We start from the raw sequence: 14,208 nt of genomic DNA on the forward strand, positions 1-14,208 counted from the left end.
TGCAAAAATGAAAATATTTCACGGCCCCCCTTGAAAAAAAATCATAATAGAGAGATATATTATTATAATATTTATTGTATTTATATTCAATACAAAACATACACAGCGAATATTGCAAAAATCAAATGCATATATTACATTTTTAGCCTCTTACCATTTGGTTCTGAAGACGATGTGGGCTATTCTGATAAAATATGAAATACCGTCCTTTTTTTTGAGTCTTTGAGTCTGTTTCTGCTTCTTCCGATTGTTCGCGGGAATTTTTTTTTATTTTTTATCAGCCACTTATCTATCTCAGGGTTAAATTTTTTAACGTAGAATAGATCAAATAATATCACCACTTACCGATACCGGCACACCACAGACTGATAACATGAAATTAGTGAATATTACCTGAATAAGGGAATCCTTGGACCAGGAACATTTTTCTCGTTTGTGACTTTTCTCCCTTTAAGGTAATTAAAGCTAACGCGAAACAGACAGCAAAGGAAGGTTATTAAAATGTGCATATGATTGGTGCGGTATTAACAAAAGCTCGCACAACCGAAAGATAAAAGCATAGCTGACAATTGAGTTGAAATGCTAACTCTCTTCAACCGAATTTCATATGTGAAACTGCCATAACATTCATAATATATATATATATATATATATATACATATTACTTTGTTTTAACACTTTTACGAATTTTAACACATTCGGTTGAATTTTATTGCTGCCTTGGGAAATCGAACTCACACACATCTAATTAATAACAATAGTTTTTAGTTAGATACTGTGTTTGCCCATGCAACATATGGTTTTGTTTCAGTCTATACAGCATACTTTCTGTATGAGGGGACATGTGATTCATTAATTAGTGTTTTTATCACAGTTGTCTCTAATTGCACTATTTGTTGAGAAATATATTACACAGACTCCTCAAACCTTATTCACTGGCATAATAAAAGTACTTGTTTTTATTGCCTCTGCTAGTGGCTGTGAGGGAGGGCGTGTTATTTACCACTGCAAGCACGTTACTATCTCCCAACATGAACTTGTTTAAGCTTTTTTTCATGTGTGAAGTATATGCGGAACTTTTATTGGTAACAGAAAACAAGCTCGGATGACATGATAACATAAAATGAGTTTTGATATGTATATAACGTCAATATCAACAGTCCCCGATTACGAACGCATGATGAAAGGAACAGGAAGATTTGGAGCTTCCCTGGAGAGCATTCAAAGTAAATACAATTAACCACTGTTTTAAATGAAACATATGAATAAGCAATATTTACTAATATTCATTAAGTGGAAAAATATGCAGGAAGAAAAGATTGTGAACCAACATCAATGTGTGAATTTTTCCATTAAAATATAAAAAATAACAAAAAAGAAATAATAAATAATAAAAGTGAAAAACGTTTCTTTTAAAATAAAAAAATCTACTTAGTCTTAAAACATTTAAAATTTATTTTCATTATTTCACGGCCCCCCTCAACAAAACCTATGGCCTCGAAAGGAGCAGCACCCCACAGTTTGGGAAGCGCTGGTCTAAGGCACTTTGTACCGTATCAATCCACCTATATATTGGTCTTCCTCTGGGTTGTTTTCATGCTAACTTGGCAGAGAACACTTGTTTTGCTAATTTTTCCTCACCCATTCCACCAGAGATTAGCTCTGCTAACGCATTCCTGGATGCTGACAATGTCAAGTTCTTTCCTAATTCGTTTTTAATATGATATTGCCATTGATGCCATCTGTTCACGCCTCTAATCTTACTCAGAACTCTCATATCTGCAGTCTCTAGTCTTTGGTCAAGTGTTTTACTTCTGACCCAGCTCTCAGATCCATAAGTTAAAACTGGTTTGAACACTGTCTTGTATAGAGCTAATTTAGTGTTCCGACTAATTTCTCTCTTATTCCATATGAATTTATTCAATTGACTTCCTACCATACCAGCTTTGTTGATTCTGTTGTCTGTTTCCATATTTAATTTACCATCTTCACTAAAAACATGCCTAAGTAGCTGAAATGTTTTACTTGTTCCACAGGTTCTCCATTCACAACACAGTTGATATTTTCAATGATTCGGCCTATTTTCATTGTCTTTGTCATTTTATTGCTGACCTTCATACCATATCTATTACAACAGTTATTCAATTTAGTCAGAGAATCTTGCAGACTTGTAGCGGATTTATTTAGAAGTATAACATCGTCTGCATAAAGCAAAGAGCTGACATTAACATCTCCAATTTTGATATCATGTTTAATACCACTTTCCTTCATAATGTGATCCATATAGATAATGAATAACAGTGGGGATAATATACATCCTTGTCTCACACCAGATTTAACATTAAACCATCTTCCTGCACTTCCTTCAATTCTAACTGCTGACTTACAACTCAAATAAAGACTAAGTATTGGTTGATATAATGCCCCATTGACATCATATAACTGTAGCGTATTGAATAGCTTCTCTCTTGGCACCATGTCATATGCCTTTTCCAAATCGACAAAACTTAAATACAGATCTTTGTTATATTCCCATGATTTTTCCACTATTTGTCGTAAAGTGAAGATCTGATCCTGACAGCCTCTATTTGACCTGAATCCAGCTTGTTCTGTACCAAGCTTTTCTTCCACAATTCTTATCAACCGTTTCTCAAGTATACTTGCATATATCTTACCAAGAACACTCAGTAGGGATATACCTCTGTAATTCTCACATTCAGTTTTATTTCTCTTTTTATATATGGGTACTATGAGAGCTCTACTCCAATTATCTGAAATTCGTCCCTCTGTCCAGGCATTCTGAACTATGCAGTGCAGCCACTGTAAGACTTTTATTCCACCATACTCAGCATTTCTGGTCGAATATCATCTACTCCTGCTGCCTTTCCACATTTCAAGCTTTTGATGGCATTTTCTACTTCAAGTATGGATATGTATTCCTGACTGAATGCCTGTTGAGTGTTTTTTTATCACTGTGCTGTCATCACTGCTTGTTTCATTTAGCAAATTTTCAAAGTCATTACTCCATACTTCAAGGATATCTTTTTCTCCCGTTTTCATGTCACCTTTATCATCTTTAACTCCTTTTCCAGCACTCTTTCCTCCATTCCTAAGCTTCTTCAACAACCTCCAGAATATTTTGCCACCTTCTTGGTATTTATTTTCTATATTCTTGCCAAAGTCCTCCCATGACTTTTGTTTAGCTAATTTTACACACTGTTTAGCTTTCTTACATTTGTCTCTGTGTTCTCTAAGAGCATAAGCTGACTTATTTGCCAGGAACTATTGATATGCTTTCTTCTTTTCCTTCACTGTCTCTTTAACTTCATGTATCCACCATGGAGTTCTAATTTTTCTATCTTTGCAGACAGCTTCACCACATGCCTCTCTAGCTGAATCAATCAGGGTTTTCTTCAAGGCTTGCCACTGAATCTCCAATGATTGTTTCCTGTTCTCAAACTCTTTCATTTTTTCTTCAATAATCTTTGTGTATTTTAGTCTACAGTTCAGATCTGAGAGCTGTTCAACTTTTATTCGCTTTAAAACTTTCTTACATGTTATTCTTTTCAATTTGAAATTCAATTTTATCCTGCTCAAGACCAAATAGTAATTACTTCCAATTTCAAATCCTCTGTACACTCTGGTGTCCTGCACCAGGGAGAGAACATCACTATCAACAATAACATAGTTAATGAGACTTTTCTTATTCCTTGCCTCTTCTCTCCATGTGAATTTGTGCACATTTTTATGTTGGAACGTGGTGTTAGTAATAACCAATCCATGTCCTGAGCAGAAATCCAACAGGTATTTGCCATTATTATTAGCTTTACTCTTTTCTCCAAATTTCCCCAAAACATTTTTGTATGTCTGACAATCACTTCCTACCCTGCTATTTAGATCCCCAACAAGGACCAACTTTTCCTTTTTATTGTGTCAGGAGCTTTCTCTAGAGCCTCAAAAAAATCCTCCACTTCTATCTTAGTAGAACCTTCTGTGGGACCATAGGCACAAATAAGTCTCATTGTCCAGTTCCCCATTTTGGTATTTGCCCAAATCACTCTACTTGACACTGCCTGCCATTCAAGAAGATGAGTCTCGTATTTTGTGTTGAATACTATGGCTACTTCTTCTTTTCCTTGATTGTCATTGCCTGAATATAACATTTCGTATTTATTGCTCAGAAAGATCTCACCAGTTTTTGCCTTTTTTGTTTTAGTCATCCCAATTATATCAATCTGGTACTTATCTAGTTTCTCCACTAGCTCCATTTCTTTGCCATTCAGGCTTCTTATGTTGATAGTACCGATCTTTATCTCTGGTGATGTTGAGTTGGAGGTGTGTTTTCAGATTTGTTCCAGTAGCTGACTTTTCGCTGTTCACCTTGGTTCCCTGGCGAAAACAATGAGGGCCTTGTTTAACCGGGTGACACCACAGCCGGCATGAAATTTTGTCATGTTGTACCATCGTTTTGTATTTTTGGTTTAACCTATAAGAATACAATTTGGTCGGCTAAATCCGAAATTTCCAACCCATCCTCATTCGTTTAGTATCCAGGTAGATACCCAACAGGGTGCACCACGAGAAGGTGTGGATTGGACATTAAGTCAGAAGCTCTGGTCAGTTCTCCACATTCCTTTCAAGGCTATGTGGAGGTCTCCTCTCAGTTATACAGCTTTGACCCTTAAGCACCCCCTCCCTGGAGGTGTCAAATAATAATAATAATATAATTTTTTGTTCATAAAAAAAATTTCTAAAAATTATTTTTAGAAAAATTCGTTTCTAAAAATAATGCAAATTGGTCTATATGATAGTATTTAGAAAAGAAAGAAAACAAAAATTCACATTTATTTTAATAAATGTTATTTGAAAAAATTGCAAAAAATATAATTTCTGCAATCTAATTTCAAGTAAAATGAAAGAACATAAATCATCTTATTCCATTGCAAAGGCTGATCTGTGGTCAGGATTGATTATTTTCTACAGATGTGAAATTCGTTTTCAGTTCTGGGAACAGACAATAAAATAAATAGTGCCACAAAAAGTTCAAATATCAAAGGACATTGAAGACCACCAAGTAACAGAAAGGTCACTCCATCAGTTAAACTGGTAATGGCTCTACAATTACCATTAAGGGATTAATGGCAAAGGAGGATGATTACATGATGAAAGGTGAAATGTCAATGATGTTTTGATCCTTGAAAAATCCTAAGGTGTCTGAGTGTTTCATCCACTTCAGCCAGTTGGGAAGTTAATCCTGAAGGGCATAAACCAACACCTAAGCCTAAATACAAGAAAGCATATAATAATACACTAAAAGAGCCATTAACACTGAAATATAAGCTATGGAAAAATCAAAGTCTTATGTTATCAATGTTGGTGTTTTCATAATAGTTGCAATATGTGCTTTCTAGCTTCAACTTTTTCAGGCATCTAGAAAACATATTATTCCAGTTTCACACCAGATTAGTTTCAGATTACTACCCTGCTTGTTGAAAGCTGGAAGTGGCTTTTCAAAAATGTTTAGTCTCTAGATAAGGTTAGATTATGTTACAAAAATTAATAAATTAAGAAATAATTAAAAGTACTACAGTTTACAACATTTCATTGATGAAGACCACACACTACACATCACATCTGCAAACCAGACCATGGATGAGAACACAGCCACACTCAGAAGAATGTTTATCATCCCATTTTAAAGAATCTAGTAAAGTTACATGTTTACAAGGAAATCTTCACAGGAACTAAAGTTTGATTTTATATTCCAAATATAACTTACCATATTTTTCAGCATATAAGATGATACTTTTTTCTAAAATTTTTAGACCAAAAATTGGGGGTCATCTTATACACAGGGGGATAACCAGTTGAGAGACCCGCAGTTGCTGTGATGAATCTCTCGGTACCTTGTCTCTGCGAACAGGCTTCTGCCAATCACTAGCCTTTGTTAACTCTGTCGATTGACGTCATTAACGGTTGATTCTGAATTAACCAATCAGAACTCTGAAAGCATTCATACGTCTGCAACTTGTTAGTGGGGTAAGTTAATGCATTAACAATATATTAACGCATTAATATATTGTTAATGCATTAACATTTTGAGTACTAGCCCATAAAAATGTCCGAAAATAAAAAACGATTGTCATATTCTTCAAAATTCAAGTTAAAAGTCATCAATTATGCAAAATAACATGGAAATAAAGCTTCAAGAGAGACAGTTTGGACCTCCTACCATTGAGTGTATGATTAGACAGTGGAGAAAACAGGAAGAACAACTACTCAAGATAACAAAACAGAAGAGAGCCTTACGAGGAAAACCAGCAAAATGGCCAAACGTGGAGCAGAGGCTTAAGACTTGGATTATGGAGCAGTGCCAGAGTGGGAGGGATATATGTGTCAACAAAGCTTATTCAATATGACACTAAAAAGTTTGCAAGAGAAATGAACACTGCTGATTTCACAGGAAAGGCAAAATGGTGCTTCAACTTCATGAGGAGAGAAGGGTTGGCCATGAGAACACGAACCATGTTAGCCCAGAAAATACCACCAGCTTATGAGAATAAAATCCAACAGTTTTACTCCTATGTCATAAAACTTTGGTAAAAAGATGCTTTTGAACCAAGTTAAATTGCAAACATGGATGAGGTGCCTCTCAATTTTGATGCGCCTTCCAACAGAACTGTTGATACAAAAGGGGTCAAAACAGTGGCAATTAAAACAAGTGGTCATGAAAAGACACACTACTGCTGTCCTTTCATGCTATGCAGATGGTACTAAACTGCCTCTTATGCTCATTTTTAAGAGGAAAACATATCCTAAAGAGAACATACCACCTGGCGTTCTTGTCTAACTTCATTCATCCAGCTGTTCTCATGAACGGCTGGATGAATGAAGAGATCATGGCTATTTGATTTGCAAAGATTTGGTCCAGAAGACCTGGAGGGCTCTCGAAGAGGCCGGCCCTGCTCATGTGTGATCAGTTCCAAGCACGTTTAACAGAAAAGACAAAAAGGATTGCAGAGGATTTGTGAACACATCTAGCAAATTATTCCTGATGGACTTACAGGTCAGCTATAGCCACTAGATATTTCTATCAACAAGTCCTTCAAAGCTCTGATGAAAGAAGAATGGAATAAATGGATGCAAAAAGCAGGTCACCGACAGGAAGAGTGAAAAAACCAACCATTACTGAGGTATGCAAATGGATCCGAAACTCATGGAATGGAGTCAAGCAAGAGGGGGGGGGGGGGAGTGAAGTCTTTCAAGAAATGTCGAATCAGCAATGGCATGAATGGAACTGAGGATGATTTCATATATATAGACAGTGAATCAGAAGAAGCAATCATGCAGAAGTGGTTGAAGAAAATGATATGTCTGGAACTAATAGTGATGAAGAAAATAATAAGCTTGGAACTGAGAGTGATGCATAATTTCTTAGTATGTATCTTAAAAATATTACCTAATTACTAAATATACTTTGATTATTTAAAAAAATATCAAATGTGTTCTGTTTTATGTTTAAAATATTGATTTCTTAATTTTGGGTTCGAAAAAAGTAGAGTTCGTCTTATACATGGGGGCATTTTATACACAGAAGAATACAGTAATTATCAGATCATATAACATTGAGACCTCAACTATTCTAACATTCACCAAAAAACAATGTGAGAAAGCTGATAAGAAATGCATCATTTGGAACAAGACATTTTTTAAAATTTTCCAAAGATTATAGTTTTACCAACTTTATATATATATAATTTACAGCTACCTTACTGTATACAGCTTACTTACTTACTGTTACAGCTACCTTAATGTTTTGTATTACACCTTATTTTACCTTCTCACATCACTTGTAATGAATACATAAAATATCAAATTTATGATATTTTCTACCTTGTATGCACCTACCTTGCAACACACAGCAAAAAGCTTCAGTGGATTTGTAGCCTGTTGCACATACAACAAATTTTTAATAAATGCTTTATACAATTTTCTCTGTACTGGAGTCATTCGGATTAATAAAACATGTTCATCCTTATTTGGAAGAGCAGACTGAAGTACAGAATGTCCTCGCCTAAGAAAAGAAACTGTATTATATTTGCTGATTAACAGAAATTAAGTTGTTTTAAACCATACAAATGCATGATGTAGGCCTGAAAAAAAAAAATAATAATCACACTTTTGTATATTTGCATAACAAAGAATGAAGCAACTTATTATAAATAATCCCTTCTATTCCCAACAGCGTCATAAGTAATATCTTTATTTACATTTATCAAAATATACTTGCTTTGATGTTACTAATGATCAGAAGACATAGAGACTCAAAATCAGAAATCAAAATAAGAAAATAAATAAGACTTACAGGTCAGAACCCAAAACAAATGAGCAATTCAAACACAAATTAAATAACAGAGAAGATATCAAAAAAAAAAAAAATCAGCTAACGCCTTTTTATTCCCCGTATACGGGGAGTGGGCGAGGCCATTTAGCCCTATCTAACTTTTGGAGACTGAGTGGGCGGTTCAATCTCCACTGGTACCAATCAGAGATAGATGGCCCAAGGCTATCACTAATTAAGCAGTACTCAGTGAAGAGAGACGGCTCAAATGTGCCGCCATCTCGTGGTCCCTAACCCTAACACAATATATTTAATGTCTGAAATAATGTGGGTTCTACGGTCGATTTTCTTGAGTTTACAGGACGAAAAACCCGAGTTTCCGGGAGGAAAAACCTGCTTGCCCGTGCCAGAGATTAACTAACTCGGGAACCGGTCGAAAAAAGGCTTGGAAAAATTTCCTCTAGTCGCCGACTAGACTCGAAACCAAGTCTTCCTTCGTGCGGCCAAGCGCGGTGGTTGGCAAACGCCACATCCACTGAGCTACACAGGCTCTAGAAGAGAAGATATCACAGATCTAATTTTTAAACAATAATTAAAATGGTTTGTACACCTCCAGAGAAGGTCCTCTCAGAGATTACAGAACATAACTTTGAATGGAATCACTGGAAGAAGATGATCAACAGGCAGACCAAAAAGAATGTGGTCACAGTCTTTGAAAGAAAGGTCACAAGTTCACTTAAACCTTGGTATTATACAGGTCTACCTACTCATTGATGAGACCTCAATAAAGGTTGAAACCGGTCTGGGTAGTGACCTCTCCTCATAATGTAAAACAGTAATACATCTCCAAGGAGCTGCATTTTACATTATGAGAAAATATTAAGAATAGTGATGGATCTTGCTCCACCTTTGCTCCGAGTTGCCTTAGTGTTGTACTACCCAGGTGTTGACTTACGCTTGGACTCGCCGATAGTTCTTCGGCATTAAAACTCTTAGACTTCGATAGATTTCGATCTCCCAGTTTCGTATCCGGCTTTAAAATAATGAGGAATTTATTATTCCCTTAACTTAAAAGGTCACAATTACTGAGCTAAATGACAAAGATTTCTTCATAGGGGATTCAACCTGTCATCTGACATATGAAAAAGAAGAATTGTCAGAAGACCAGGGAGAAAGATGGGAGGGGGGGATGTAGATGGTTTTCTTGTACTGCTTTTAAATAGCCTGTCCCTTTACATCATATAATGTTAGGTTATTCATAGCAGAAATTCAGGCAACAACAGTTATATAGGCTAAACAACATATGACAAGGCCTACAGCTACTTCACCATTATAACATAAAATGCATAACAAGGGTTAAGTGAACTTAGAGCCATGACTGGTAAGTCAATAGTACTGTTAATATATTTTAGTTTAAAAAAAAGAAAAAAAAAATCTATCATATAGAGACCAGAGTTCCAGCTGGGAGAAATATGGTTGAAACACTTGTTATAAAGTTCTCATTAAAAATAAAATAAATAAATTAAAAAAAAAAATGAAGAATTCACTGGATTAGAAATAAGGTTATCACAGAGTAGCTCTTAAACTATGGGTAATGAGAGATCATGAAAAAGATTCTTGGAGTTGCAACAACACTGATAAACATGAGTAAAGTAAATATTTATTAGAGAATTATTGAAATTATTATACCGTACAACCTTTCATTCTACATTTGTTTTGTTTATTTCAGAAATAAATGTCATCAAGCATAATTACACTGATTACATGATTATTTAAAAGGAGTCAAAACTATAGAATAACATATAATCCACAGTAAATAATTTTTTTATTATGTAAATACAGCAATCCCTCAATTAATGCACCTAATGCATTTTTTAAAACAGGCGCATTAATCAAAAATGCACTAATCGAATATAATAACCTATGGGGAAAGTATCATTTGTTCCTCAAATTTCTTTTTTGACTGTTAATTTTTTTATAGAATTAGGGTATACATCTCAGGGCCTAGTTAAAGGAAAACCATGAAGCTGAAAGACAAAACATATTCAGAATATAAATTCATTATTCTACTTCTTAACAAAGAATTGAGTTAACATAGTTTGGGTTCCATTTCTTTTTTTCATACAACTGACGGTATGGCCCTATTGCCTCCTACTATTTCTACAAATTTTACTGCTTCTCTCTCTTCATCAGGGTCAGTCTCTGAGCATTGCTACTTAAAAACTTTGATTGTACAAAAAATATTTTCAACTTGTTTCAGTGAAATTTCTTTGGGCTTGCCAGTGATTAAATTTTCTTCATATTCTTCAGGATCTTCCTGCTGTGCATGTAAATTTAGCAAGTCGAAATTACAAATTTTCTCAGAATGAGATTTAATTAACTTAGATTCATTTGAAAAGCCTCTAAAATCCTTTGCACAATGTGGAAGAATATGCTTCCAAATGGCTCACATATTGCTAGCAGTAATTTCATTCAACTTTGGACTTTATAACCAGGTTGACATTTCTCTGATTTGGTCAGAAAAGTCTTGGAAGGCATTCACTTCCAAAAAAGGCCGGTTTCATCGACATTAAATATTTGTTAGTCACAATAGCACCCCCTTCTTCCACAATTTTCTTCAAAATCTCTGGATAATTTGCACTTGCAGCTTCACCTGTGATCAGAACATTATGTAGGCAATTTCTCTTTTTGAAATGCTCAAACCATCCAATGATGGAAAAGAATTCTTCTTTTCCATCATTGGTAGCCTTTTTTTTCACGGTTGCAAAGAGACTTAATGCTTTTGATTTTATAAGGTCAGTGCTTAGCAGGATCCGTTTTTTGGTTACAATCTTCGACCCATGTAGAAAGAAGTCTCTCTAATTCAATCGTTATAATATTTTGATTTTGAGTGCATGCATGATGAAATTGAGGCAGCCTTACCTTTTTCTTTGTATTCGGCAGCTTTACTTAAAATTGCTCGTATAGTTGATTTACTCATTTTTGTGTTCTTGTCGTATCTTTACTCTGGGCTCACCTTGTTCATTTTTCTTTATTATTTCAATTTTTTTCTTCCAATGAGATTACTTTTCGAATCATTCTCACACTTCCACTTTTTTTCACTCATGAAAGGTTAGGAAAATATTTTAAAATAAAAAAAAAAGTAAGGAAAATTGAAAGGAGGCACGAGATATGATCATCAAAATGCTATGTAATTAGCAGACAACAAAAATTTCAGCAGTAAATTTGGAACACAGTGGACATGTAAATAGTGTAGTATGCCATTAAAAAATAACTTTGTAAAATGTCTTAAAACGGTAACTAAATTATTTCATCCTGGTCAGTGATTTTTTTAAATAGTTAGCCATAAAAAATGCATACATAGAAAATTTTTAAAATCTATAACATTTATTTTTAAGATGTATATAGGTGCACTAATCGAATTTGTATATATAAAAAAAAATGATGCACTAATCGGAGACTATGGAAATGACAAAGGGTCAAAATTGCAAAATGCGAGATTTGAAAAAAGAGTTCGTTAAAATGAATTTAAGGATGAATATCAGGAGGTTATTAAGTCACGTGAAAGATAATAGTATACTGGGAAAGGCTGTCAGTGTATTGCCAAGGTATGATAATGAGTTGAGATGGAGAGCGAGGATTATGAACATTATCTACAAAGATTCTAGATATGTGGTGTGTATTTGTAGGAAGAATGGAATTATACAAAAGTGATGGATTGCACTTGAAGGCTTTGGAGTGAGTGAACTGGAGAAAGTGTTGCTAGATGGCACTGTGTGTGTGTGTGTGTGTGTGTGTGTGTGTGTGTGTGTGTGTGTGTGTGTGTGTGTGTGTGTGTGTGTGTGTGTGTGTGTGTGTGTGTGATGCAAGCTAGGGATCAGAAGTAAGAGGTGAAGTGAAAGATCAAGAGAGTGGTACAGAAGAAACTGAAGTGCTTGGAAATGGAAACAGTAGTAGCATGAGAGATGAAGAGAGAACAGGAATGCAAGAGGGACAAGGAAATGGGGAGAGCCTGGGTGGACAGGGGACAAGGCATAGGGAGAGTGGAGTGGATGTTAGAAGTAGTAGTAAATGTGTGTATGAGGATGATCAACATAGAAATGGAATGGATCATGATGTGGGGAGGGGGGGGGTATTTTTTTCCTCTTGGTGTTGTTTATGCCATTAAGCATTATTATGAATAATGAACAACCCTAGGCCTTTCTTTACACTTTCAGCTTTATTTCCTTTTTTCTAGATGAGAACTATGAGAGCTTTACTCCATTCTTTTAGAATTCGACTTTCTGACCAAACTCTCTGAATGATGCAATGCAGCTACTGCAAAACTTTTATATCTCCATATATGAGCATTTCGGGTCAAATATCATCTATTCCTTTCCTCAATTCAAGTTTTTGATGGCTTTTTTCTACCTTCAATATTGACATTTACTTCTATTTACACTCCTCGTACAAATTTTATAGTACTATTCTGTTACTGCTTGTTACGTTTAACAGTCTTTGAAAGTAATTACTCCAAGCATTTAGGATATCCTCATCTTCAGTCTTCATGTCACCTTTATCATCTTTGATTCTTTGTAAAGTACTCTTTCCTCCCCCATTTCTAATTTTTTCAATAGCCTTGAGAACATATTGCCACCTGCCTGATATTTATCTTCTATATTCTTAGCAAAATCTTCGCATGACTTTTATTGAGCTATTTTTACATGTAGCTTATCTCTCTTTCTCCTTTCCTTTAATGTTACATGGTGATGAGCATTCATTACGATAAATTATGAAAGACTACAACTGTGTCAAGAATAAATACTTTAATTTCCTAGTGTTTTGACCTTCATATTAAGGTCATTTGGAGTACACACACACATATATATACATGGACTAGCTACATTATATTTCAAACAATGTGCTGAAGTAGAGAGGTCAGGCCAGTAGAATAACGGTTGATCAAATCATTGTCACTTTGGCATACTGTTTGAAATATGATGAAGCTTGTCTAGGTATGTGTGTGTAGTCCAGGTGATGCCCTTAGTATGAAGGTCGAAACATCAGGAATTAAAGTAATTATTCTTAACTGGTTATAGTCTCTATAATTTATCAAAATTAGTTTTCTTACATTTGGCTCTGTCTTTTTTAGGGCATCAGTCCACCTATTTGCTAGGAACTTTTGGTATGTTTTCTTCTTTTCATTAACTAACTGCTTTTTAACTTCTTGTGTCCATTATGTTCTTTTTATTTTTCTATACTTCCAGATAATTTCACCACATGCTTCCCTAGCTGAATCGATCTATCAATGTTTTCTTCAGAGCTTGCTAAAAGTAAAGATAAGCACCATCAATATAAGAAGTGGAAGGCAGAAAAATTAGAGAAGAATAAGTCAACACAACTGGATTGCTGAAACAAAGATGACTAAATCTGGTTAGGTTCTTCTAAATAAAAAATAAGATATTATATTCCGACAACAAGTTTTACAGTGGCTGCAATATCTAATTCAGAAGACCTGGTAAGAGGGCGTTTCTGTTAAAGATGCAACTATTCTGCCTCCAGTTGGTGACAGTGATCATGCACTACTGACTTGGGAAGTGACTAAGTTCATAAATGTTCCATTAAGAAAAAGTTATATGCTGAACTACAAAGCAGGAAATTATGACCAACTGAGCAGTATACTGAGTTCAGCGGAATGGGAAGAATATCAACAGTGCATCATTTAAGTATTTAAACAATACTTAAATGATGTAATATCGGAATGTGTCCTGAGAGTTCGAAGAATAAATAGGGTAGGAGTCAAATGGATATGTAATCTTATTAAGCAAGAGATTCGTAAGAAAAGGATGACGCGGAAGGAATACCATGTGCATAAGGATGATGTCGGT

The 14,208-nt window shown here is 35.0% G+C and overlaps 1 protein-coding gene across 2 annotated transcripts in view; it reads right to left on the reverse strand.

Annotated features, from left to right (window-relative positions):
• Positions 1 to 14,208, reverse strand: part of LOC150108851 (helicase ARIP4) — a 619,923-nt gene that overhangs the window by 344,011 nt on the left and 261,704 nt on the right. For both annotated transcript variants that reach the window (XM_090403746.1, XM_090403737.1), the window contains one exon: positions 7,909 to 8,074. In XM_090403746.1, the coding sequence (XP_090259872.1) occupies positions 7,909 to 8,074 (166 nt within the window). The remainder of the gene's footprint in view (positions 1 to 7,908; positions 8,075 to 14,208) is intronic.

The sequence above is a fragment of the Typopeltis vanoorti genome, chromosome 2, assembly GCF_054136105.1.
Source record: "Typopeltis vanoorti isolate ZY-2024b chromosome 2, IOZ_Tvanoo_1.0, whole genome shotgun sequence".
In the NCBI taxonomy this organism is placed as follows: Eukaryota; Metazoa; Arthropoda; class Arachnida; order Uropygi; family Thelyphonidae; genus Typopeltis; species Typopeltis vanoorti.